The following is a 26008-nucleotide window of genomic DNA, read 5'->3' as shown; positions in this document are numbered from 1 at the left end:
GAGACAGGTCCTTAGGTGTCAGGTACAGGGCTGAGCATACTGCTTCTTTAATAAGTAATTGTGGTACCTGTTGATGTATTTGCTGACTAAATTCAAAGCATAAGTGCATTTGGAACTTTTCTGATGAGTAATTGAAGATAACATAGCCCTCTCTTTTTCCCCACCTAAGGAAACCACTTTAAAAGTTGCCCAAATGAAATGGCTGAACAGCAGAATTTGTGGATTCTTCACAAGTAAATTGTGAGACTCGCTCTAGTGGAATTTTTTTATGTTAGTAATTAAATATTTTTAATAGCATTACCTCAGTAATATAGGAGCCAGCCAAAGTTGTCTCATTTTTTCCCCTATGGATTATTGCAATATCAGTAGGGTGCATCATGACAGCAGCAGGGATTCATCTATCTACATTTAGGTGGCTGTTACTATGGATCTGATTGTCTGGATTCTGTTTCTCATTGGTACAGGCAAATAGATACTCTGGGGTGCAATTCATCTCATATTCAGAGAGCTGTCAAAAAACAAGTCAGAGGAGTAGTTAGGTTTTAGATGCCTGTGGGAATCTAGTGTTAAATGAGATGGTTTCCCACCTGGTATGTTTATGTCTTGACATTTCTACATCAACATAATTTCCCAACTGGTAGTTGTCAAACACTGGAGAATTTTAGATTTTTTTAAACTAAATGGAAGTGTGAGTGAGTCAGATTTAAGTGATATAAATGTTTTCATTTCTTGTTTTAGTCTCTCAAATGGAGGATCTTACACTTTTCTATTTTGTCCCTTTGAATTATATAGGCTGTAAGGAAACGTGGAACAGAATGTATTAAGGGATTGCTCTCCCTTACATGAAATAAACAGCAAACACTTCAAATTGCCTCAGCTATTAGAAAAAATGCTTTAGTTTGGAAGTGTGTTATTGAAATGGCAGTTCCCATCACCATTAGCAGCCCCTGCACAGAAAAGCTGTGTGTAATGCCTTTCCATCCGACGGATCTCTTGAAGCAGGTGTTCAGCCACCCACCTTGAATATGAGTTTGATTGGACATAAACTGATCCCCAGTTTTGCGGTAAATTCAGCATACGTTCATCATCCCTTAAAATACTGTCCTTGGTATTTATTACGTTCTAATGAAGTTTATCATCACTGTAATAGTTTAGAACCTTGAATGACAAATTCTGGCATCTTGCAGTTGCTGCTTAGTACCATATTTTCATGTATAGAACTCCTGCGTCACGGAGGAATAAAAACAGGAGACTACAGGCGAGGGAAGCTGCTGAGGTGAAAGTTCCTCGTGTATCACTATCACATGCAAGTGCAATGCCATAGAATCCAAGCTTGCTCTTCTTTAAAAAAAAAATAAGCTTCAATTATACACAGAAATATATAGTAGTTGGTGTAATCTGTGTGTTTGATCGGGATGTTACAGCAATAGCATATCGCTTACAGCTAATACTTAAAATAAGAGCATCTGATCAATATATTTTTCCAGTTTTTTAGCTAGTGAATATTCTAGACATTCTAAACACTGTGTTGCATTTGAAATGAAAAATTCTGAAACATATAAAATTAGAAAACTGACCACAAGAATGTTAATTAGGGCCATATGCTGAGTAACTGGGCAGGGCCAGCCACACATTCTTACAACCTTTTATAATCTGAGTTGCTTGGAACTGAAAGTTCAATTTGTATTAATGAGGGAAGTCATTCTTTATGCTGTACATCAGGATGATAAAATGTGTATTCATTGACTAGACTACAGGTAGGAACATAATGAATTCAAGGGCTCTCAAAATAGCAATATGGCTTTACCTGCCACAGCTAAAATCTGTGACATGATATCACGCCTTCTGTGTTTGATGCCTGCTTTGAAAATCCGGTTTTGTAATGCCTCACCAAGCCCATGCTCCTTTCCCAAGAGCTGGTGTGGCCACATCCTCTGATTGGAGTTCTGCTTGACATCACCATCACTCCCTTCTATTTTATCAGTGTCTTTTCTACACATACTGTCATGGCTATCCCATCAGTAAATGCAGTTTATTCCTGCTTTTTCCTCCTGATTTTCTAGGCAACCTGTTGATCTGGATCACATGGATTTTCAGTGGTGCATTCACTTGACCAATGGGTTTTGAAACATTTGATCAATTTTCAGAATAATAAATTCAAGGCTAAGAAGAAAGGCATTGTCAGTGCTGTTCTATATGTATGGTACCAAAATAAAATTCTGATTCATCTGTAGATTCAAGATCCTATCACTTGAGCAGACTAGAAATCTCTGGATATGTTCACATGATCTTCAGATACCTGATTAATCCATTTTAAGATACTGTTTGTAGCTAAATTTACCAGCCTGCAGCTGAAACAGCATAAAGGATAGTGTGCTGCTTGTAGTGTCTGTCGTACACTGCAGAAGGATTCATTCAGTTGTCAGGGAGCAGCAAGGACAACTTACACTTCTTCTCATCTGGGTAGTGGACAGATGAGGCATTTGATTTCTGAGTGACTAGTAAGAGGTATTGCAGATTATAGATTTCACTGGATTGAGGTATTTAGTTATACCAGAATTTAATAGTTATCCTACAGTCTAAGAGTTAACATCATATTGCGCCGTAGATGCTAGTTCTTGCCTTTGTGCTGTTTGCAGACTCATCTAGGAACTGTAGTATCAGTTATATTTGTTCCCTCTTGGCAGAGTAATTTGGTAGGTGGCTAATTAATGAAGCTTCACCCCCACACACACACATTGCCCCCCCAAATAAACATCAGTGTAGTTTCCCAGGTCAATATTTCAAGGCAGTGCTGATAAGATGTCAAGTTATAATAAAAGAAGACCCTGTTGGTAAGTGAATTTAACACATACTCACTCCAACTGGCAAACTTATGGAACAACTAAATTTTCAGAAAGTTAATTGGATATTGAATCCAGTCACTTCAAGTGAGATGAGCAAGTCTTTCCTTAAAGATGAGGATGTAGCCTAGAGATAAATTAAACACTGGCTGCAAGCTGAATTAGCAAATGAGAGCTGGGTAGAACTTTAGTGGGGAAAATTAGGATTATTTTATGTCAGCAAGTTGACAACCTGTGATTAAAATACCAAAACATACTGGCATGCTGAAATACAGCATTTCTGTAATACTTCAGTTGCATTTGCAAGCTTTTGAGTAATGTCTGTGCTAGAGATACCAATGCGGTCAGTGGGCCCATAGAAGACACAGTCTTGAGAAGAATCTCTGGTAATTCTGTGTTTTAGCACTTCTTCCTCTCTCTCATGCATTTCCGAGGGTGTTAGTTGTTTCATATTTTTTAGTGTGTTTTTTTTTTTTTTTCTTCTCACTGAAACATGCACAGTTACCGATACATGGGGCCTTCTGTTCTTCACATAATATTAAGTATTCCCTGGGGGCTGTTCAAGTAGGTGTTCTCTGCGAAAGATTTGCCTCCGGAGTCTGTAATTCCTACAAGAAGAGCACATATCTTTATTTCAGAGTCATCACAGGCTATCACACTGGTTGATGCTTACGCACATTCTGCTTCATTAACTGTTCCACATTTGTTTCCTTCTCTTGGCAGCCTGCTTAAGCCAGATCCCCAGTGTAACTCCATTAAAGCGGGTATTGGTTTCAGCCGGAAGACAGATGGCCTCATGCCCTATACCCTCCCTTTCTGTGATGTACAAATTATGTCTTGAATACTTCTTTCAAATGTCACCAAAATGCTGACCGTACTCTTGCCTTTCTGATAAAATGAGAAATATTACAAATTTTTTTTATGCTGGATTTGGAAAATTCATGGTGCTGGAGAGCAAGCAACTAGGCAGGGGAGCGTGGACACAGCTTGAGATGTCATTAATGGGCAGCAATAGACTTTCTGTCTGTTCCAACTAAATCTGAGCCTGTGCTGTGTGTTTGCATATTCTTAAGGTATGACCTAGGACAGTGATAATAGGCACACTTAATCTCAAAGAAATAGTAAAAGGAGTCTAGAAGCTTTTAAATGTTGACAGATAATGTAACTCTAATTAAATGTGTAATCTAATCTAATAAAGCAGCTTCCAGTTGATCTTGGCGAGGGCCAAAAGCTTCCATTCTGAAATACAGTGTGATCAGTTGTGTTTTAATCCATCTCTGATTTCAGCTGCAGAAAGATGTGGGATCATTTCAGGCAGTATAATGGCACGTGTTCCATGGCAAATCCACATGTGCAACAATAGTGTTGGGCAAACTTTAACATCATTTTGAAGCTAGATGCATTATCTAGATGTTAGTAGTTATGTGATGCTTTTAAGATTTCTTCTTCCTACAGTGCTTGTGTATGTGTTCTGTATCAATGCACGTTGTCGTCTTTACATTAATTTGGAGAAACTGGTAAGTGAAGCATGCAACAAATCCACTATTCTTTATTAGCTAATTATCTGGTTGTGAGTCCCAGCATTCAGCAGTTCAAGCAAATAATGTAGATATGAATTATTCATTACATGAGAACTGCCATAATGGGTAAGAATGAAAGATTCTGGCTGTTCCGGTCTCCTATTTCTGATAGCTCTATCAAGCATGAGCGACAAAGATATTGGATCCATAACAGCATGCAGAGATAGGGTCATTGACCCAAACTGTCCCTAACGTTTGGCTTACATTTTCTCTTCTAGAACATCATATGAGCAGTAAGATGTATTGCCAAGCTATCAGAATGTTTGTATCTCCTGTTGTATTTCCATTTGTTTCTTTTCAGTTCATGCATTTTCTTCTCAAATGTGTCATTTGAAGTATTTGAATCCTCCAAGTGACCAAAGCTGCTGTTTAGATAAGCCTTAAGTCTCCCTACCTTCCTATTGGTTCCGTCTTATGAATCATTTAATAAAGCAAAGTAGAAAATGAAATCCTGATCCCAAAGAAACCAAAGCTTCCACTGGTCTGTGATAATACCCAGTGTTTTATCAATAAAAGATAAATATCTGTAAAAATATGGACATTTTAAAATTTGTGCATTCTCTGGTACAGGCACTTAGTACTTCTCATACAGGTAATGACTCTTCATGGATGTTGACGTTTCTATGGCAATTTTGAAGGCTGCCAGTTAATGGCATCAGTGGAAGTTGTGGATAAACAGCATTTTACAGGATCAGCACTCCAGGTGTAACACTCTGGGAATTTAAGCACGATGAAAAACTTACTTAAGGTTACTCACAGAAAAGAGAGACTATATGATCATTTTATTTTACTACAAAAACATGACAGTCCACTGCCAGTAAACATACACATCAGTCTTCGTATTTGTAGTCATGAGCCTGCTGAGCTTCCTCTTCATTTGTTTGCTTTCTCAGGCTCCAAGTTAATAAGAAGGGTCAGTAAAGCCCTTCTAGCCGTGGCCTTTTGACTTTGTCCTGTTTCATTATAAAACCAAATGATCCGGAAATCCACCTGAAAATGTAGTTAAGTGATATGAAATTTAGACACACTAACAAATTACCAGTAGCAGAACATGCTGAGTTTCAAATCATCCTGCAGCCTGAGAGACTGCTAAATTAATTAGCTTGATAGAAAACTTCAAGGAGGAACTACTGAGACTATCCGCTGAAAGGAGGAAAAAAGGATTTCTTCTGAAACAATGACATTGGCACTTTGACACCAACTGTTCTGAAGCCTTTGCCAAGCCCTTAAAAAAACCCTATATATTAATGGCAGTGTACCACCACCCACCTACAGCAAATACTGCGAGCCAGTAGTAAAGGCTGCACACATGCTAATGGCCATGTCCCATATAGATTTTCCCATGTTTAAAGAGCCTGTTATGCCTAACAAATATCTTGACTGTTATTGACTGTTCAGCTTGCATTAGAAGACCTGATATGGTACTCTTCCTTTAGAGAAAAAAACAAATCACGAAGATTTGTGGGCCATTTAAAAACCTATAGGGCATGAAATTGATACTGTGTGAGAAAGAGAGAAAGGAATTCCCTCATTAGGTCTTGCACATTAGTATAAAGGCTGTTGCTGTAGTTTAATCTAAGTTCTTGTGATACATCCGCATAGCTCATTTATACCAGACATGCACATGGAATAATGCATTAAGATACTGATATTTCTTTTAATTATGTTTTTTTAATGTCTTCACTTTTTTTGTGTGCATATGTATTGTGTATTGGGAGAGCAAGGGATGGTTATGTGTGTAGCTGAATTAAATACCCTGAACTGAAATGCTGACTCCCTGCTTCCAAATTGTGATGTATAACGTAATGGCTCTCAAGCGTTACAGGCAGAATTGCATTTTACTCTGTTGTTGATGAACTTAACGGTACTGAATGCTAAGACTTCTGTGGCAGCAGTAGAAGCTGATGTGACAGTGTCTCTTTCCAAGGCTTGTGACAGAATCCATTGGACTGTAACTTCACTGTTGCTTAAGCTTACTGGTTTGTAGGATTGTAGGTTTACAGCTGACCCCCACCTCTATATCTCAGTAAAGAAAGTTGCTTTAATAAAGTGTTGAAAAAGGGTCAGAGCACAGAACATGAAGCTCTTGGTTAGTTTTTTCTCTCCTGCACACCCAGTATATTCAGATTGTCTGCAGTGTTTGCTCTGACATGCCTTAGAGTGGATGAAAATTTTTGAGTTAGGTTTTCTAGCAGTGACTCTGTCCTGGAAAGTACTGTGAAATCAGCTGGAAAAATGATCTTGTCCAAATCATAAATGCAAATTCAGTCATCATGTCAGATGAACACATTTTCTCTGAACAGATTTTAATGTTTGACTATGATAAAACCAGGCTAAACTCATTTTCCAGTTCAGTGTCCAGTTCAAGTAACAGAGGGGGGTATTGCAAACCCTGCAGGGGAGGGAGGAAGAATCAGGAAGGGGCAGAGATACTACCTCGATGTCAGTCCTTCTTACTGAACAGCTTGCTCTGCCCTCTTCTTGCGGTAGACAAGACCTCTTTGTAGTGATGCACCCTTACTTAAATGTCAATTTACTGATTAAAAGCAAATAGAAATATATTCAGCAGAAGAGGCAGTGGGATGGATAAATCATGCTGAAATACAATTTCTGTTCCCTTAACATCACAGCACATTTATATAAATGGAAATTTTTTTTCTGCTTAATACTAAGGTCACAGTTATACTGGTTCTATCTTCTAACTGTCATTTTTCAACAAGGATCTTTCCTGAAATTGGAAAAGCATCTGACTTTATTTGGTATTCCCTCCAATCTTGAGATCCACTGCTTATCCTCCTGGGTTTTCCATATTCACTGGGAATGGTAAAGTCTAGAAGGGGATAGCAGTTACAGGTAACATTTACACCTTTTCAGATCAAAACTGGATGAAGTCAATTAATTTAGAATTATAGTAGTAGTGTTCTCCCTCTTTCCTATCTCCTGTCTCCAAACCACTGTAACACTGTTTCTTGCTCTTCACATTTACTCTTGTTTCAGATTTGGACAATGACTCCGGATACGTCTAGAGATAGATCAGACAAGTTGATTCTGGAAATATAATATGTATTCCTTGAAAAAGAGTAAAACCTAGTTTCCAATTCCATTGTTACTTTGAATTATTTAGCATTACTGATGGTTCCTTTTTATTAGAACTCTATGTTTTTTCTTTGTTCTAATAAAAAGTAACATGTACATCAGGAACCCTGAATAATTCAGTGTTACTTCATAACTCAGGAAGCTTGCTCTTTTTCAAGACATTTCTTGCCTAGGTGTTTCAGAAATCAAGCAATTCTCTTATGAACAGTTGTTCTGCTGTTGTAGAGGTGGATTTTAGCTGCCATGCTGAGTGCAAAGTTACAGAATTTGCTGTTGTATTGCCCGAGGCAGCTTTGGCTCTTTCTCTGTGGGAAAAGGACAAAACATTTTAGTTATTCTAGACAGTTACTCAAGTATCCACAAGGAACTGCTCAAACTTTAATTCTTCATAAAGGATCTTCTTTCAGAAATATTTTAGCTAAGTATTGGCAAGAGAAATAGCATTTCTCCTCTCTCAGATGAGATCTTCATTAATGTACAATTTTTTGAGAAACAGAGCATTTTAATTAAACTGTGAATCCATTTAAAGCCTTCTAAACATTGGTTTTGTGTGTTTAAAAATTATCAATCACTTATCAAAAGACATATCGAGATGCCCTGGAATGCATTAATGAGACGAGAATAAAAGACAACTGCAAAGTGTGCTGATTTAGCAGTAGCTCTGTAGAGGTCAGCTTTTGTTTTTAAAAATTAATTTTGAGGTCTCAAAAGCAAGAGAGGAACTGTAGGCTGTGCGAATTAAAAGTTGATCATCAGTTTCCACACTTCTGCAGCAGCTAGAGTGTAGCAAGAAAAAACCCTGTGGAAAGAACCCAATGTTGGGTGTTTTCCTTCTGTATGTATTGTTCTGCAGGGCCGTACAAGCCTATAACTTCATATTTTCACTGGTGTCATACCAGTAGACGTTTCTAAATTGCAATGCTGATGCTCTTCCTTGTGAACACTTCCTGTCTTCCAGCCCATTTGACAATCTGCTTTCTGCACTTCTGAGGTTATCTTACCCTTTCATTTAATTCTCTGCAGAAAAGTCACCAATCTTCTACTGTTTAGAAACTCCCAGTCTCAAAATTTCTGCCTTTGGCACAATTGCAACAATTGCTGGTCAATTCCAGCAGAGCGGAGTTAATTTTTACAAAATGATTTTGTGGTTTCTGAATTTTCATCTTTATTTGTTTCACATTAGAGATTGTCTCTTGCACTGTGGAGTGAGGAATGGTACTGGATATTCACTGATTTTCACAGCACTTATTTCTTTTAAACTCATGCTAGAAGAAGGAGTTCTCTTTGCTGTATTTATATTCACTATGCTTTAGAACCAGGCAGGACAGGTGTTTGTCCTTTCATTTTTTTTCCCATTTAAGCCTCTTCCAGATATCAATTATATGACTAATTGATTATCCATAGAGGAGCTTCATCTTCTCCTGCTTAGGTAATTCCTCTCAAAGGCAATGAAAATTACATTAGGCAACAATCTATTAAGCTAGTCAGCCCCCAGCCAGTCTACACTTTTGATGTGTTTTGTGTCGTACAGATTTCTAGATTATGTACAAGCCATGTGTAGTAGCAGCTGTGCTCATTCTGTAGGGGTTTTTCTGGTCATGTCTCATGGCTAAAATTCCTATAACTTTGTAATTCTAGTGGTTTCTTCTGACAGTGAATTCTTTACCTGTAAATTTACAAATCTGTGATTTTTCTATTTCATCCCTAATCCAGAGGTGTTCTGCAGAATGCTGCCCATTTTGCAAGGTTTTCCACCGTGGTATCAGGTTGACAGGAACTGCTGCCATGTGACAGGACTGGAACTGCTATCTTTTCATAACGAAATCAGTCTTTGAAAAGTCTTTTATTTTTGTGTTTGTTTTGCTCAGTGCACACTAAAACTAATGTAATATGGAAACAAATCTTCCTCTGTTGATGTAGAAAATTAAGTGTTTTGCCCATGTTTCCATGGAGACAATCAGACTGACATAAATGAACATGAAACGGCTCTTCGTTCTGCAGAATTTAGCTGTTTTGAAATGACTGCATTACAAGTCATTCATAGGGGCCCTTTGCTTGTGTTCCGTGATGCCTTCCAAGAGTCCCAGGGTGATTTCTAGACAGTAAATATTACTATCCCCATTTTTAAAAGCTGAAAAAGAGAGGGAGGCATAGAGTGACTAACTCATTTATCCCAAGTCACAAAAAAGGCAAAGATAGAACAAGAATACAACGTTAAAGAGTCTCCTTTCCTTCCTGCAGCCACTGCCCATGAGCTAAGCTGCTAAGAATGCTAAAAACAAGAGTAAAGTTGGTAATTTTTCCATGGCATAGTTTCAGCGAATGCTATCTGTATTGTACCTTATTAATTAAGCATAAAATGAGCTCCTATATTTTATACAAAATAGTTGATAATATTTGGAGACAAATTCTGTTTCATTTATCCTAGCAAATAAGCAAAGGAACTTAATGGAAAAAGTAAAGGCTTTCTCATTTCCAGGGCTGAATGTCTTACCTAGTTTAACATTTAAATATGAGTGTGTGGAGATACACAGGGGGCCTGGCTGGGAATTGCTGTAACTGTAACAACATTGACATTCAGTCTGTCGACAAATAGAGCAAACTCGTCAGCCTTCCAGAGAATTCATATCCAGAATTTTTATTGCTTGCTTAGCTCTCTACAATGCTGTGTTAGAAAAGAATTCTAATTATGCATACTGAAATACTGATTCGTAAAAACAGTCGTTTGGTCCTTATTTTTGCTATTTGCTGATGGAATCATTAATAACAGTGATGCACTTTTGCTTCTGCATTACCTCTAAAAAATAAGCATTCAAAGATATGTTTGTTATTCATATTTTCAAATGAGATTTAATGACATAGAATATCTAATGAAGAATAATAAAATTTGATTGGTAAGAGATTTTTCTGTATGAAAAATACAGAGTTCTGTATTGTTTCAATTTTATTTTTTTCTGCTCATAGTTCTCAGTTCATTATAGTTTTAAATTTTATTTTCTACTCATAGTTCACCCTTCATTATAGTTTTTAATCAAAGTTGGAAAAGGGTTCAGTATCTCACAAACTAGCTATCTGAATTAAATTGTGGTAATTTTTTCCCCATTATATTCTTTCTTCAGTTAAAGTATAAATTACAGCAGCTTCAGAAGTATTGCAGAAGTGTTTCATGCCATACGATGCAACTTATCTCCAAGCAAATCAAAATATATGTTTGTATTCATCTGAAATGAGAAAGGTGTCTCTTTAATTACACATGAATAATTTAAAATACTGTTTTCTGAAGAAGGTATAACCTGTTTTGTTTTCATTGGCCTTGGAGTAAAATAATTTGTATTAAATGAAATCCCACTAAATAAATAATTCAGTCCAGTGTAATAGAAAGCAGTCTAGGTCAGTTCACTGGAAAAATACTGTGCGGCATTTTAGAAGTACCATAGGATGGCCAAGTCCAAGCATTCAGAAATCTCAAAGTTATCTTAAATAGACTTTTTTTTAATAATGATTTGAAGTCATTTGTATGGCTTTGATTTTTTAAAATCTTTGTAGTTTATATTTTCAGTATTTCCCTAGCAGCAAAGAGAATAGAATCTTGCTGACTTTTGGAAAGAAAAATGAAGTTCTGTTCTGGTTCTAGGATCTGGAGATTTAAAGGAATCAGCCGGTATTGCAGGACACAAGTTCAGTCACAGATACAGAAACTGCAGCCTCATCTTCTTACAAAACTGAAATACGACTTGCAATAATTTCACAAGATGTTATCAGCTAGCCATTTTACTAGTGTGGAGATCCAAGTGCTTTCTCTCTCTTTTCCTCGCGTTAATTTGCTATAAAATTGAGCTTGAAAGTCTAGGGGAGCATATTCTGTCCCCAGAGAGGTACAGCTGGACTTTGGGGCACCAGGGGCTGGGGCTGGGGGTCAGTACCAGCTCTCCTGCAGAACGAGCCGTGCCTGCTCGGGTAGGGTGGAGATCATTTGGAGTATCAGGATGCCTGGGGTTAGAGGCGCTTGTCTGCGCTCTCATGGGGTACCTTTGTAAAGCAAGCAGAGAGCTGAGCCTGACCAAAGCAAACAGTCATGTTTTTAGCTCTGCTCCTGTTAAGTCAGATACCGCAGAACTGTGTCCTCTCAGCAAAGCAGAAGCAGAGGTGTCTTCATTTTCTCATGTTCCACCATTAGAGCAATCTTTTGAAGTTCTCCACTTCCATCCAGGAATCTTGAAGCTAGACCATCCCAGGGGTTTTGGGGACTCTAAAACAGAAACTGTAGAGCTGCTGTCATTAAACATATGCCAAAGCCCCATGAATCCCAGAGAACGGAGCTATTTTGTACCCTCACTACTTCCTGGAATTAATAATTGAATGGAACATCTGACCAATGTCCTTCTGTCTGTGGGTTTTTAAGTCTGTTTTGCCTTCAGCTTACTGGGATATGCAGAAATACACCCTCGGGTATGACACATACAAGCATAAATTATCACATAGTGGAAGCGCTCCGAGAAGTGTTATGGCACTGGTGCCAGATCATACTTTATTGAACCGATGCAAGTGCTCTGTACTTGCATCTTGGTTGAATCTTTGCCTTGCAGGCAGGGGAGTTGTTTGTGAAAAGTGCACCTGGTGCTAGCTGGAAAACAAAGCAAGCACCAAGCTGTATTTGACAGCTTCTCTTTTGCTGTGGATGTTTGTTTTTTCAGTTTCAAAATAAGTGTTAAAAATATACATGTATTAGCTAAGCATACCTAAGTATATGTAATATTTAAAACCTGCCCCAGTATAGGGAAGTATGTGAGATACATTTGCAGTATATTGAGATATAAATCATAATGATTCATTGTCAGAAATCAAACCAGGAGCTTCTTTTTTACGACTGTTTAGCGAATCAACCTCAGTCTTGTACACGTCTCTTTACTAGTTGCTAGACAAATACCCTCGTTGATGGTTGGGGCTGATTATCACATCCACTAATTGAAGCACATTTCCTAACTTACAGTCCTATCTCTCTTTTTTTTTTCCCCTTCACTTATTTTCACTGCATCAGATTTCTGTATATTTGTAAGGAAAGTCATTTAAATACTTGGGTCTTATCCTTTGCTCTGTAGAGTCCTTTGAAGCATCTTTTGCCTTGGATGGCCCTCAGCAACGTCAAAAGCAATTATATGTCAGTTATAAGAAATTATTTTTGAAAGTGCCTGTAAAAATTAAAATAGATGTTTCTGTGCACTATACCAACATCTTCGGCCACTCAGATGTTAAGAGTGCTCCAAAACAAAACTATGCAAAGATACTACAGTGATGGAATAAATGCTGACAGTTTGAGATGTTACTGTTTAACTGCCTTGAGAAATTCCATTTACTGAAAATAATTCACATACATGTTTGAAACGTTCAGGCCTACGGTAATTAATTTTCAGCTGAATTGATTTCTGTATGCAAATTGCTCTGAGTAATTATGCAGAGAGGGAACATGCAAGAGAGAAAGAGAGACTTAAATATCTGAGCTTGTTAATCGAAGACATGTTCTCCCCTAGACTTGGGGGAGGGCTAACACCAATTTTCTCCCTAATGAAGCAGAATGATTTATGCCAAGATTTGCAGAAGCAGAATAAAAAACATTGGTAATTATTGGCAAATGATGGAGGGGGGGGTGTATGTAATCTGTTATTAACTAACATTTTATAAAACCAGAATTATTAACAATACCAGCTCTGAGAAGAAATGTTACACTCAGGTCCAGTAAACAGCATAGCCTTAGCCGCTCAATGTGGCCACTTAGCAACCCGTAAAAACAAAATCTGGGGAAAGGCTACAGGCAGAAACCTTCTGAATGGCTAGAAATCCGTCACAGGCTTACTTGGGTGTCTTGTTCATACAAAGGTGATGGGGTAGTCCCATTGCACTTGGATTAAATTCCACTGACAGACTAACCTCAGCACATGGGTTGGTTGGAGTTTACCACTGGAGCATTGAAAACTATCATGTTTTCCCTGAGAAGCAAAGGAATGTTCATCTGAGTGCTCTGTAAGTTACTATGTATGGCCATGTTCACCTTAAGAAAAAAAAAAAAGCATAAATTCATCATCTGCTTTAAAGCTGAGTAGGAGCTCTGATTCTGGGGAGGGGAAGTCTGTGGTTTACTTCAAACAACTGAAATGATAAAACCAAAACTGGTTTAAACCATCGTGTGTTAGCCATCATGTGTTGAAAACATGCCCTTTTCCTAGAAAAAAATCCATGGCAAAGTTTGTAGAGATTTTTATTAATACATGTTTAAGCTGCATGGCTCCCTACATGTTTACTATGCAACGGTTTTCATGAAAGTATATCGTAAAATTCCTCCGAGTCACTACTTGGCTGCTTTGATCACGCTTTCTCTTTGGCTGTTACCATGCTGTAAGTGGAGACAAGATGCTGATTTGAAACGTTGCCGCTTCGAGCTGAAGTTTGCCATGAGCTGCCATGTGAGCTTCGTGCTGAGTGGGGCAGAAGCCGGGTGAGCAGTACCCGTCTGCCCCTGCCTGCCCCGGCCAGCTCGCGTTCACACCTTCCGCATTCCCACGCCCTCGCTGCGGGCTTGTACAGCCAGGAGCTGGGCTTTGCTTCTCCTGCTTGCTTGTGGAGTATTGCTGGAATCAAGTAATACATAATAATATCGAAATGCACACCTATAATGTAATGCATCATTTAATTGAGAGGCTTTCATTTATTATCAATCTCTTCTGTCTTAAAATATGCACTAGGATCTCTGCATCGAAGACAGCAGGTCCCATTTTCCAGTTCATCATACCTTTCTCAACAGATGTTCTTTTCTCATATAGTCAGAACAGTTCCAAGGGGATTGCATAAAAGCAACTGCTCTTGACATTTCATTATGCAGAAATATTTTTGTCATTGAATGATCATAGTACTTATTGTCAGGCAATTTTGAAAACAAAAAAAACAATATTTACATAATGCCATTTCTTTTTGATTGTGTAGTTTGTTTCAGCTCCACTAAACAGCTATGAGTTAGAAATTACTCTCTTCCCCCAAACAAATGGTCATAAAAGCAGAATCAAGCTCATAAATCTTGCTGTGAACTAGTTGTACAGTTTCTGCAGGATTACACATCCATTGCTGCAAGACATTGGAAGTATTTATTTGTTATCACCCTTTTAAAGTCAAATGTGTGAAAAATAAATTTACTCTGTTGTGATTAACACAACGACCCACAGCTGCAGCATATAGAGCTGCAGTCTTACAGGGCAACTTCTCCCTGTACTGCCATTGTCTGAACTAAGGAGTTTCCTGCAAGTCATAAGTCTTATTTTATAGTGGTAATATATAAAACCACGAAACATAATAGAAAAGTATCTCAAACACTGTTGTTAGGTCTTTGTCCAACACTGATTTATATTGGAAACTCACAGCCTCTGGTGAATGGTACAGGGAGGAGAGAGGAAAGTGTGTACAGTTCATAAACGAACGGTCTCTGATCTGCGTTGTGGAGCTGGGAGGGAGAGGGTTTGGGGATGCAAGTGGTGTTTGTAATCCTGTTGGTATTGGAAAGAGATGTTAGGATGCCATTAGGAGGTTGTTAATGGTCTGGCGCAAACCCTGGTGTTTATTGTTTACTAATTATTCTGGTATCTCTATGAGATCACCACAGAAGATTTATAGTTTTAAGAGGGAACTTAGGTTGCTATGCATAATAAAAGCTTGACCAAAAAAAGAGATGCAAGTGTTTTGTCTCCTAATGACAGGAATTCTGATTCTGCACCTCTGTTTTGTATAAATGAGCCTAGCACAGGTAAATGGGCCTAGCACAGGTTTTAGGTCACTGCCTGCATATGAAAGCCTTTCCCCTTTGCAGTGCAATCAGCTGACCTACACACTACAGTTTTCCTACAAAAATGTTGTGGCCAGTGAAGCAGAAACTTTAGCCCGTCTAAGCACTTCACCTGTGCTCTGTCAGACAGGAAGAGACTTCACAGCTCAGAGCAGCAGGACAGCTGGCCAGAAAACAAATGTCAGCAGCAGAAACATCTAGGTGTTAAGTGAGGAAGAGTAATAAGACTTTTGAGCCAAGGTAAAAAGCCAGAAATTCTGAATTTTCCCAGGATAAAAATCTTCTGAATATGATTATACTTTGAGATGTGCAGTAGCGTATTGCCCTGTATTTCAGCCAGCTGTCTCCTGGGGTGGATACTTCCCTTGGAGACCAAGTGTACAGGGATTTGAACAGCATGGGAAAAGCTCAAGACAGGAAACTATGAAGCCTGGACTCACAAAAAGATAGGCAAGGTGACTCAAGTGGGTTTTCATCAAAGAATATATGTTTGTGTGAAATCTTTCATTCCAATACTGACTGGACACTTATCTCCTCCAAAAATTTTGGGCCAGTCCTCAGCTACTGTCAGGTCAGATTAACTAACCGTATCGATTTCACCTTCAGTTTCAGTCTAAAGAAAAAAGTGGGAAAACGTTGACATATTAAAGCCAGGCTTGAGGTATTTTTGTTATTACTCTGCAGGCAGGCCTGAGTAACTGTGTGCAGACTCTTTGACATAAAAAAGAGATGGCTGTAGTTTTCCTTTCAAGCTGATAAAATAGCATATTTATAATAAAAAACTTCTTTTTTTTTTTTTTTTTTTTCTCATGCCTCTTCCCACTTTATTTATGTGTACTTTTGGCTTTTCATTTTCAAAGATTTCATACTTATTGCTTTAGGACAAAAAGAACTGTGATGACAAATATGGTTGTTATGTTTCATCTTATTCCCAAGGGTCTTTCCTTCTGCAGATGATGAGCATCTGCTCCTAGTCATGTAGAAATCTGATTAACAAAGCATGATCTTTGATTAGCATATTTCAGAAATTGTTTCTTATTATGAGCTGTCCTTAGGGCTTGCGTTGCTTAGCAGTAGGACAACCTTCCAAACTTATTTAACCTGTTGAGGAACTTTGCAGACATATAAATCCCTATTTTGACCCTTTCTGTTCATATGAATCATGAATTCTGCATAAGTGGAAAAAAATCTCAAGAAATAATAATCCACATCGTGGGGTTTTTTGCTGTCTTGTTTTGCTTGTGTTTAATAAACTTCCTTCTACTGTTTTGAACTGTATGTAAGGGCTGTTTGTAATGAATAATAAATGATGCTTCTATAGTGTGTTCCATTTAAGGATCTTCATGAGCTTTTCCACTGTGAATGAAATAATTCATGCAACACACAGGTGGTGAAAAGCTTTATTATTATTGCCAGCATCATTTTCAGATTTTAGAAGCAAGACACAGATAGAGAAAAGTTGAGGCCTGATTTAAAAGGAAATACAGAAAAACCGCATCTTTTCCCATTCCTTTGCTTCAAACTGATAACCATTCAACAATATTTTTCTTTCTTGATAGACAATTTTTTAATCGCAAAAAATTTGAAAGTTGTGTTTCTTTTAACAATAATGTATTCTGTGATGCTGTTTCAGAACGTATATACTTCAGAACTGCATGCTTTTTTATTGCCTTAGAAGATCTAAGGAGTTCCTGAAGTAGATATAATTCTTCAATTAGAGTAAATTTTACTATGAAAAAAATGCTAAGTATTGAAACTGTGTATGATGTCATATAGACCATGTGGGTCTAAATCTTGCTTGTCTTACTCATGCCAAACTAGTAGTGACTTTCAAGGCTAAACCCACATCCCCACTTAAGCAGGCTCTGGCTGACAGAAAACTATGAGCACAAGGCCAGAGAGTGCTCTGCAACACCCTAGCAATGTTGGCAGCTCTTAGCCCTGGGCTCCTCGCCAATTTGCACAATGGTTTCTGTCGATGCAGCATTTTGCATCAAGGATGTGTCACCAGCAAAAGCAGACAACGTGCATGTGCCCCAGTAAAAGAGCAAGGCCAGCTGCAAGCAAGCGAAAGTTCTGGTCATTAATTTTTTTTGTGGATATGACCTTTGAATTACATCAGCCCACTGAACCTGTGATCTGGTGACCCTTCACGCTCCAAGTGGTGCTTACTTGTTAAAGGCCTTGCAGAAGGAGGGTATCTCACTCGTGATTCGCAGTTTAAGAATATCTAGGTGGACAGACAAGTAAAGAAATTGTGGCTTGCCATTTCAATCCTTGTCAAATATCTGCCTCAGTCTCCAGTGAGAGCAAAGTAAGAGGATTAAGAACATATATCTCACCCGCTGTGTTCTGGGAGTGTAAAGAGCAGGGCATGGGCTACTTCTCATGTGCCTGTTAGTCATTTAGAAAAGATACCAAAAGGCCACAGCAAAACAGCCCTGAAGAGCCTTTTCAGCCTTTGGTTGCAGTGGGACAGACCCCGGCCCCTCAAACTCTGCCCACATATTTTCCTGATGGCAACTCATTGATGTTGATGCCTTGTTGTTTGTGGTGCAGGAAACAGATGTTCTTTCTCCTTCCTTTCTCACTTCACCTTTTCTATCAGTTTTAATGGCTTTAAAAGAAAAAGCTTTTAACACTTCTGGGTTTTTTTTACAATTTCCCAGTGTTTTGCACCAAAGGCATTCCACTAAATACATATGCACTAGTGAAGCTCAGTTGCCCATCACAAATGTGTAATGGGTGTTAATGCAGTAAGAGCTTGTAGCTATGACTGTTTAAACCAACACAGAACAGCTGCAGCGCTTCAGCACTGCACGAAAATAGAAGAATCCTCTGCTTGTTGGAAGTACATTTGCTGTCATATAAAGAAATTTGGTACATAGCAAACTGAAACTTCTTGTACTTCAAATAGTATCCTTTAAAAGTTTCTCTGATCGTTCAGTAAAAGTGGGAGACTCAGTTATGATAATGTGCAATAAGAGCTTTATACAGTTTCAAAAATTAAACTAAGAGTTGTCCATTTCCAAGAGTGGCCCATTATGTGGGGAGGGAGGGGGGAGGTAAAATGGGATTTGAGGACACATTGAAGAGGAACAGAAAGTCAAATCCATGGCAAAATAATGTCCAAAAAAAGCTTATCTAAAAATCACTTCTTAAACAAAGGTGAAATTTCTCTGTATGGCTGTGACTTCCCTTCTTCTGAAGTATTCACATAACCATTTTTTGAATATTTGTAATTCATCCTGGCAGATACATCTTATTGCTGATCTTTAGAAGCATCCTTTTGTAAGAGGATGAATTTAGATAGATAGCATTTCAAATGGGACTTGATTGCAGAAAAGTATTTATAAGAGATTTTCCCAGGTGGGATCAGTGCCCTAATTGGAGTGGTATCCAGCATAGCACTGTATTGCTCCTCTTTTTTTATTTCAAAGATTACCAAATCACTACTCATTTAAGGAAGCAGTCTATAGAACCTTGGCAGGAGCAGACAGGCTTGCACGCTGCCAGGACAGAAAATACTCTCTGCCTCTGTTGAGTTTCTGTAGGGACCAGGAGGCTGCTCCGGCGCCTGCTCCAATGTCTGATGCGCCAGCATCTTCTTGCCTCTCTACGGGGCAGCTCCTGCCTCCACTGATAACAGCCCCTCTCGCTCACTTTGGGTGCTAAACAGGATGATCCTCAACCACATCCTGGTTTTACCACATCAGGCCTCTGATACATGCTTAATATCTTAATTTATGTGAGAAGACGGGAGAGGTATGTGCAGTCCTAGTAGAACCTGTTGTAATACGCCATGTGCTAGTTTCTTCATTTAGTGTTGGGAGACATTTTTGTGGATAGAGAAAAAATTAAAGGGGCTCTTCAGACTCTCATTGCTCCTTTGGGAGGGTGTTTGTTGCATCTGGGGAAAACGGTTCATCGCAAGCTAAATGAGGACCTTTTCAGAAGCCTCCTGTTAGAATATTGGCAGTGTATCGCCGCTGTGCTGTTGCAGCCTCCGAGTACCCTTTTCAGATGAGCAGGACGTGTGTGTATGTGCGTGTGCACATCTGTGTTAATCCTTGTGTGCTGGCTACATGCCAGTTCGGGGGCTTACTTTCTGTCTGCAGGCCTTTAAGTCCATTTGCATTGTCATTAGGGTACAGCATTATTCACTCCTTCGAGTCCACTGTTGTGCTGCCTTGCAGTACACAGTTACAGAGAGGCAGATTTTAATGAGAGGATTGGTAAATGGGTATGTTCAGGAGGAAGGTTCATGGGATCTTTCCTAATCAAAACTGTAAAGAAGGTAAATCCCAGTACCCTGCACTTCCCAGTGAAGGATTGCATGTAGCTTCTGCGCATTTTCCACTCCTGACTAGCTGCAGTACCTCAAATCATCCATCACATAAGAGGGAGAGAAGCTCCCTTTACTGCCGCCATGTCCTCTTCTCCGGCAATTTAAGACTTGTTGAGAGAAAGATTGACCACTGTATTAGTCAGTACTGAAGATACATTTCTGGGCTCTGTGTCCCTGTCTGTCCCCAGATCCTGTTAGGCTCCTGTTAGACTGCTGGAGAAAAGGACAAAGCAGCAGTGATCACTCCTCAGGGAACCACAGCCTCAGCCCAGAGCAGGGGGAACACGGGGTAGTGTCAGATTAGAGTGTAAGGACTGACTTTAGAGGAAGAACTTTCCCTGGGGAGCATCAGCAGGAACAACAGTTTGGGCATATTTGCTCTGAGATAACAACTGATCGTGATCTCTAATCCTACTTCCAACAGCACTGCTGGTGATGTAAATTGTTGTATAAAAGCCCAGGATTATTTTATTGTTATTATGGCTCAAACATTTTAAGTACAGGAGATGCTTATCTGTAAAAATTAAAAATTACTTCTACAAAATAATATCGTTGTTATACAGTATCTGTGAAATTAAATTTATTAACACCCTGCAATACGTCAGTTATTAGATAGCTTCTAAAATAATAGTCATTTTTTTACTTGTGAGTGTATTTTATTCCACCATAACTTTTCTGTGAAATGAACAGCATGATATAGAATATTATACCAGAATTTAATCAAAAAATATCATGTCTATGTGAATGCTAAGTTAGACTCAGATCACTGTTCAATAATCAGTCTTTAAGCTCTCCATCTATCTTTCTGCTTAAAACATCTCTATTTAACATGCAGTCTGGAAACAACAGCACACACTATACAATGGCAATTGATTCACTCAAATGTGGGTGTGTTCATTCTAACCAGTTGTCATCTGTCAAACAAGAGATAACTTTCTATGCATTTCTCACTTTCTTTTTTAATATGTCTATTTTTTTGTAGCCCTTGATCCATCCAAAGATCCGTGTTTGAAGGTGAAGTGCAGCCCACATAAAGTGTGTGTGACTCATGACTATGAAACTGCTATTTGTGTAAGCCGCAAGCAGCTGGTACACAGGTAAGGAAACTTTATGTTGTTTGTGCGTTTTGTGTCTTCATAGACATCCAGTATGATGAGAAGAAGTAAAATGAGAAAACGCCAAAACGAACATTAAAATCCATAATTTTAAGACATTCCTTTAAAATTTAATTTGCATTTTTTTCTAAAACCAAACAGAAGTCTTATTATTTATAACTGAGGCTATTCCAAGAAGATGAACTGGAACATGGTGCACCATGTAGTGTGGAGTGCAGAATGCTCTCCCATTCCTGGGAGTGGTTTTCTCCTCCCAGAGAGCAGTAACTATGCATGTTTTAAAATCTGAAAACCTAGAATATGAAAACATGGTGTCAAAGACATCTACAGTTCCAGTAACTCAATTAGAAGCATTTAAAAACAGATTAATAAAGATTTTTTTTTTTTTAAATATACCAAGCCTCTGCTTAAATTTGGTAAAGAACTGAAAAAAGTTGGTGGAACTTTGTAGAGCAACTCCCTGGGGAGTCACATAATTACAGAAAGCTCCAGATCTGATTGTTGAATGACTTAAATTGAGAGCAAATGAAATAGCTAATATGTTAAAAGCTTTGGCCAAGATGTTCGGATTAGACCACAGAACATCACTGAGAACAAAGAAGCAACTACTGAGCATAGGTTGAAATATGCTATAAATAAGCTAACATTGCCCTGTTTTGGAAGCAGAACAAGTAGAACCAGTAAGGAAACTGGTTTTAGCAATCTCCAGAGTCTCTCTGAGCCAAGACCCAGAATAAAACTGAAGAAATAAGCCCCTCCACTTGCCGACAGATGTACTGCTGTAATGGGCAACTCCAAATGGTTGGTCTGTACTTGAAAAAAAAAAAAATGTTGTCTTGCTTTCGCTGCGTTTGAGTGATAAAGCTGGGGACTGGTCTCCAGTTTCTTTCCCTATTTATTAGGGAAGCAAAAATTTGCCTGTAACAGCTCAGGTCACTAAATGTCATTGTCAGCTGAGATTGCCGTTCCACAACTGTTTAAGCCAAGCTAAATTCAGGATGATCTGATTCCCATGCACTAGTGCTACATCTCATCTTATCTCACTGCTGCCTGGCTGAGGAAGCTAATCCAGTAAAAAAAAAAAAGTCTTTGATTTATAATACAAAGTTAATGGTGTAATGTGCATGAGGCAGTATGTTTAATCTTTGGTTTTCAATATGGAATGAACCCTGGAAGGATGTTAGGAGTATGGCTATGTGCAGCGCTCACATTCTAATGACATTTTTGGCATTACGTAGCTTACATTTTCTAGTTAGGATGGATTTAAAGTACTTGCATTATATAGTAGTCCTTATGATATATAGACGTAGATGTTGAGCCAAATGCTTTCTGAGCTATTTCCAGTATTTAATGTCCCAAAAGTGGTCAAAGTGGTATAGAGTAATGGTATAGAGGAGGAGCTGAATATCCTTTTTTTTTTTTTTTTTTTCAAGAAATCAGGCTGTGTTTCATGTGATCTCTCTATGATTCCTCCACTGCCTGCAGCTATTTCAGCTAACCTTTGAGTAGCACTGTGACTATGGAGATGAATAGAAAAGTATTGAAAACTTACTTTGAAAATTCTCCAAACAATTTCTAGCAAGTTTTGTAATGCTGAAAGAACTACTGCTGATGTGTGATAGTGGCACGTATGTCCCCAAAGTGTTTTTATTCTCAAAATACCTGGCTACCCTTGCCTCAGAGAGTAGACATGTCAATGAGGAAAGTAACTAGGCAAAATTCTCTGCTGATTTGAATCAGTGGAGTGACACAACTAAAGATTTTCATCTTTAGTGCCACAACATTCTGTTCTTTTTTCTATGCCTGACCTGAATACTACGGTACGTCTGACTCCAGTCATATTTAAGGCTGTGTTAATCAGGAGTAAATGCATTACAAGAGGTAGAGTTCCACCTATTTAAAACCAGTGGAAGCTTGAATATATTAGTGTGGGTTCACAAACCATCAAATAACACAGTGCCGTTACGATTGCTTTGAACATCCACAGTGCTTTTGGGTGTGCTCGGAAGGATTTTCTGTTTTATGGGTCATTATCATCTTGCTGTAATGGCTTTACAAAGCATGTAGGCTCAGCAAAAAGTCATCAGGAAAGTAACATCTCGCGTTACTGCTGAGGCTTCCAGACAGAGCTGCGTCGATTTGCATCACCTGATTAACTGGCCTGATGAAGAGTTGCAGCACAGGGAAATGGTATTTTTCCAGTGTAGCTGACTTTGAAATCATCAGTGACAGCGCAACACCATTGCTGTTTCATTTCCTTTGTGCTGGAATGCACACTTTTTAAACCAGGAATACAAAAAGAGTGTATAAAATTGAGTTCAATGGAAACTTGTTATTTACATTTATTGAGGCTCTGGCTCCGTGATGGCTAACTCACCCTGTAAGGCTTTCAGTCTCATGCCTTTAGAGTAAGACTCCCACATCTGGCAGCACAGCTGTCCCATTTCTCAGTGCTGAGGCTTTGATCCTGCCCATGGTGGACCTGCTGTTTGTGGGACCCCCTGACCCAGCTGGCAGGGTGCAGGGGTGGGTCTGTGGGAGAGCAGCTCGTGGTGCCGGCAGTTGGGGGTTGTGGGTTACCTCAGCAGTGCCAAAGGAGCCTGAGGGCAACCTGACCCCTCCCGTGCAGCCTCCTCCTTCCCTCTTCCTCCTCCTCTCCACAGTCACCTGGTGAGCAGCCCTGGGTCTTGAAGATAAGGGAGATGTCTGAGAGATGTTTCAGACAGATAATAGTGTTTTGTCAGCACATCCTCTAAGGCATTTCCAGTACAAATTGGACAGGGCGTTAAGAGAAAAGGCAAGACTGAACAGTGACTGAAGAGCATGTGAAAGATAAATCTGAAGGTACCTTCTTACATGCTTAATAGTCCTTGGACTAACAATAGAGCCTTATGAAATCTTGTGTGTGGATTAAAACCCCTTTCAATTTGGACATGATCTATGAGAAGGAGTCTTTATTAGTTCAGTTTTGCATGAAATGCAGTAGTTAATGTCTCTCAAAGATTTCTCATACATTTGCAGTCCCGTAAAACTTCATGCCATATCTCTCTGCTGATGTTGCTAGGGCAGCTGATGGGAAGGAAAGATGTCACTCTTGGGCTTTTTTGAAAAGAACAGAATGAGAAAAGAGGATTGATGAAAAAATAATGGGCATATTAACATGTGCAGGGTTTACAGCTTTGTTCAGTCCATTTAACTGGCGATCGCCAATTAGTTCATCACTGCAGTGTATGTCAGTCACAAAGCTAATCATGCAACGTCTCTGCTTCTCGGCTGTGACTTAGAAACCCAGCTATTTACTCAGTATTTCTTCAGTACTTTTGAGGCTACTTCTGCTGACAAAAGAGGCCACTACTGAGTTCCTCATGAATTTTTTTTAAAGATCTGGACAAGTTCCCAGATAAAACATCTGTTCCTCTAAATTAAGCATCGAGAGCTTGGTCTGACCGGTGCAGCAGTGTTGGCAACTACAGTTACCCACAACAAACAGACAAATCTCCCTCTCAGTTGATACACCATTTCTGGTTAGGAAGGACCCTGTTGAAAACAAGTCCAGTAAAACATCTCCATATGTGAAACTGGGAATTTTCATACCACTGCTACTCTGTGTGCTATTTGTGTGCTTTAAATTGTAACCAAAAGGGAATTCACAAATGAAGATTTTAATAATTACAAGAATGTCAGTGACCCACCTACTTTCAAGAACTGCTTGAGAGCATTACAGAAAAATCTTTGACCACAGCAAATGCACTTTTAGGGATTTACTGGAAAGTTGTGCACATAAGCAAGGATTTTAAACAGCGCTAATCCTCAATGTCTATGTATTAGATCAACAGTTACCTTTTAAAATGCACTGAATATAGGGCCTATAAACCCTAACCCTTGTGTTCTGCTCTCCTCTCTGACTCGTACCTGTCTGAGGTTTCTCTTGCTTGCTTTGCCACCAAATGCTAATGAGGGTTGGCACAACACCAAGGACTCCTTTGGGGGTAATATCTTCCTGTGCTGAAAACCCGACTCCCACATTCTCAGTGGCCTGACCAACGCGAGGGAGGGCTTGTTTCTAAGCTCGTGATGTTTAATTCTGCGTGATTTATGTGGTAATGTTTATCAAAGCCTGAATACTTGAGCAATCTATATGAGGTGTTGTAACAGAACCAGACCCAGGAGATGATTAATTATCTTCGTATCTACCGATACCATCAGTTTGTTCCCCAATTAGCCTTGTTGTGTTTATATCCTTTTTCCTATTGTTTTGTTCATTTTCGTGCTGATTCAGAAAATAATTGTTGTTCATTTGTGTATTAAGTACAAATCAGGAAAAAAGGATAACCTAAAGGAAACTTTACAAAATAACATTATTCAGCTTCCTGTTGGTCTATTTATCAGTGTTAATTGTATGTGGTTTACTTGTATGTATTTTCTTGAAAGGGCTGTCACAAGCAGCAAGATGGGAGAACCCAGGCAATAATAGTGCAAGACCACTGTGTAGTTTATTCATTTTTTTGTTTTTCTCCATGGAGATTATCCAACTAGTTTTTCTAGTAAGCTTTTATTACTTCAGAATGTTTCCAAAGAAAAGTGTCAATACTTCTAACTTCTCTGCAAGTCCCTACTTTTCTTTCAGTTTGTGCTACAATGAAGAGGGAAGGGATGTGACTCCATAACAGGGTGAATTCTCCCCCATCTCATTGAAGTCTTGATGCTTTTTTGTAAGCTGGCAGATGCAAGGCAGGCAAAATTATGCAGAAAATTTGAAAATCTGCTGTAAAAATACTGTTTTTTCAATTATTTAATCTTAGCTGAGGAAAAATGCCATTATTTTCAGTGGTGTTGCAGTGGAACACAGTTTGTTCATCCATCTCGGGTAAACAGCATGCCAAAAAATGTGTTCTGGGGCACTGAAGCCTTCCTGGAGTAACAGGCCTCCATAACTTTAATGGTGAGATGTGGGACTCCACTCAGAAATTTAGGATAATACAGCTCTGTAATAAAATCGTTATGAAGATTAAATTGTTAATGTATGCACTGGGTGCAGAAAACATAAATATCAAAATTATTTTTCACATCCCCAGAGTTTTTTGTAAGTTCTGGGATGAATTCACAGTTACAAGTTAATTTTTACTCTAGATTTGTTTGTAGGCACCAAATGAATTCTTTTGTTGATTAACATTTTCAGAATTAAGGGAAGAAAACTGCCC

The 26008-nt window shown here is 38.8% G+C and overlaps 1 protein-coding gene across 1 annotated transcript in view; it reads left to right on the top strand.

Annotated features, from left to right (window-relative positions):
• Window positions 1-26008, top strand: part of SPOCK1 (SPARC (osteonectin), cwcv and kazal like domains proteoglycan 1) — a 322590-nt gene that overhangs the window by 168721 nt on the left and 127861 nt on the right. The window contains exon 4 of the mRNA XM_074883470.1: window positions 20675-20789. Coding sequence (XP_074739571.1) covers window positions 20675-20789 — 115 coding nt within the window. The remainder of the gene's footprint in view (window positions 1-20674; window positions 20790-26008) is intronic.

Source organism: Strix uralensis, chromosome 14 (genome assembly GCF_047716275.1).
Source record: "Strix uralensis isolate ZFMK-TIS-50842 chromosome 14, bStrUra1, whole genome shotgun sequence".
Lineage (NCBI taxonomy): Eukaryota > Metazoa > Chordata > Aves > Strigiformes > Strigidae > Strix > Strix uralensis.
The sequence above is the reverse complement of the archived record's forward strand: the minus strand, read 5'-3'. Positions and strand labels throughout refer to the sequence as shown.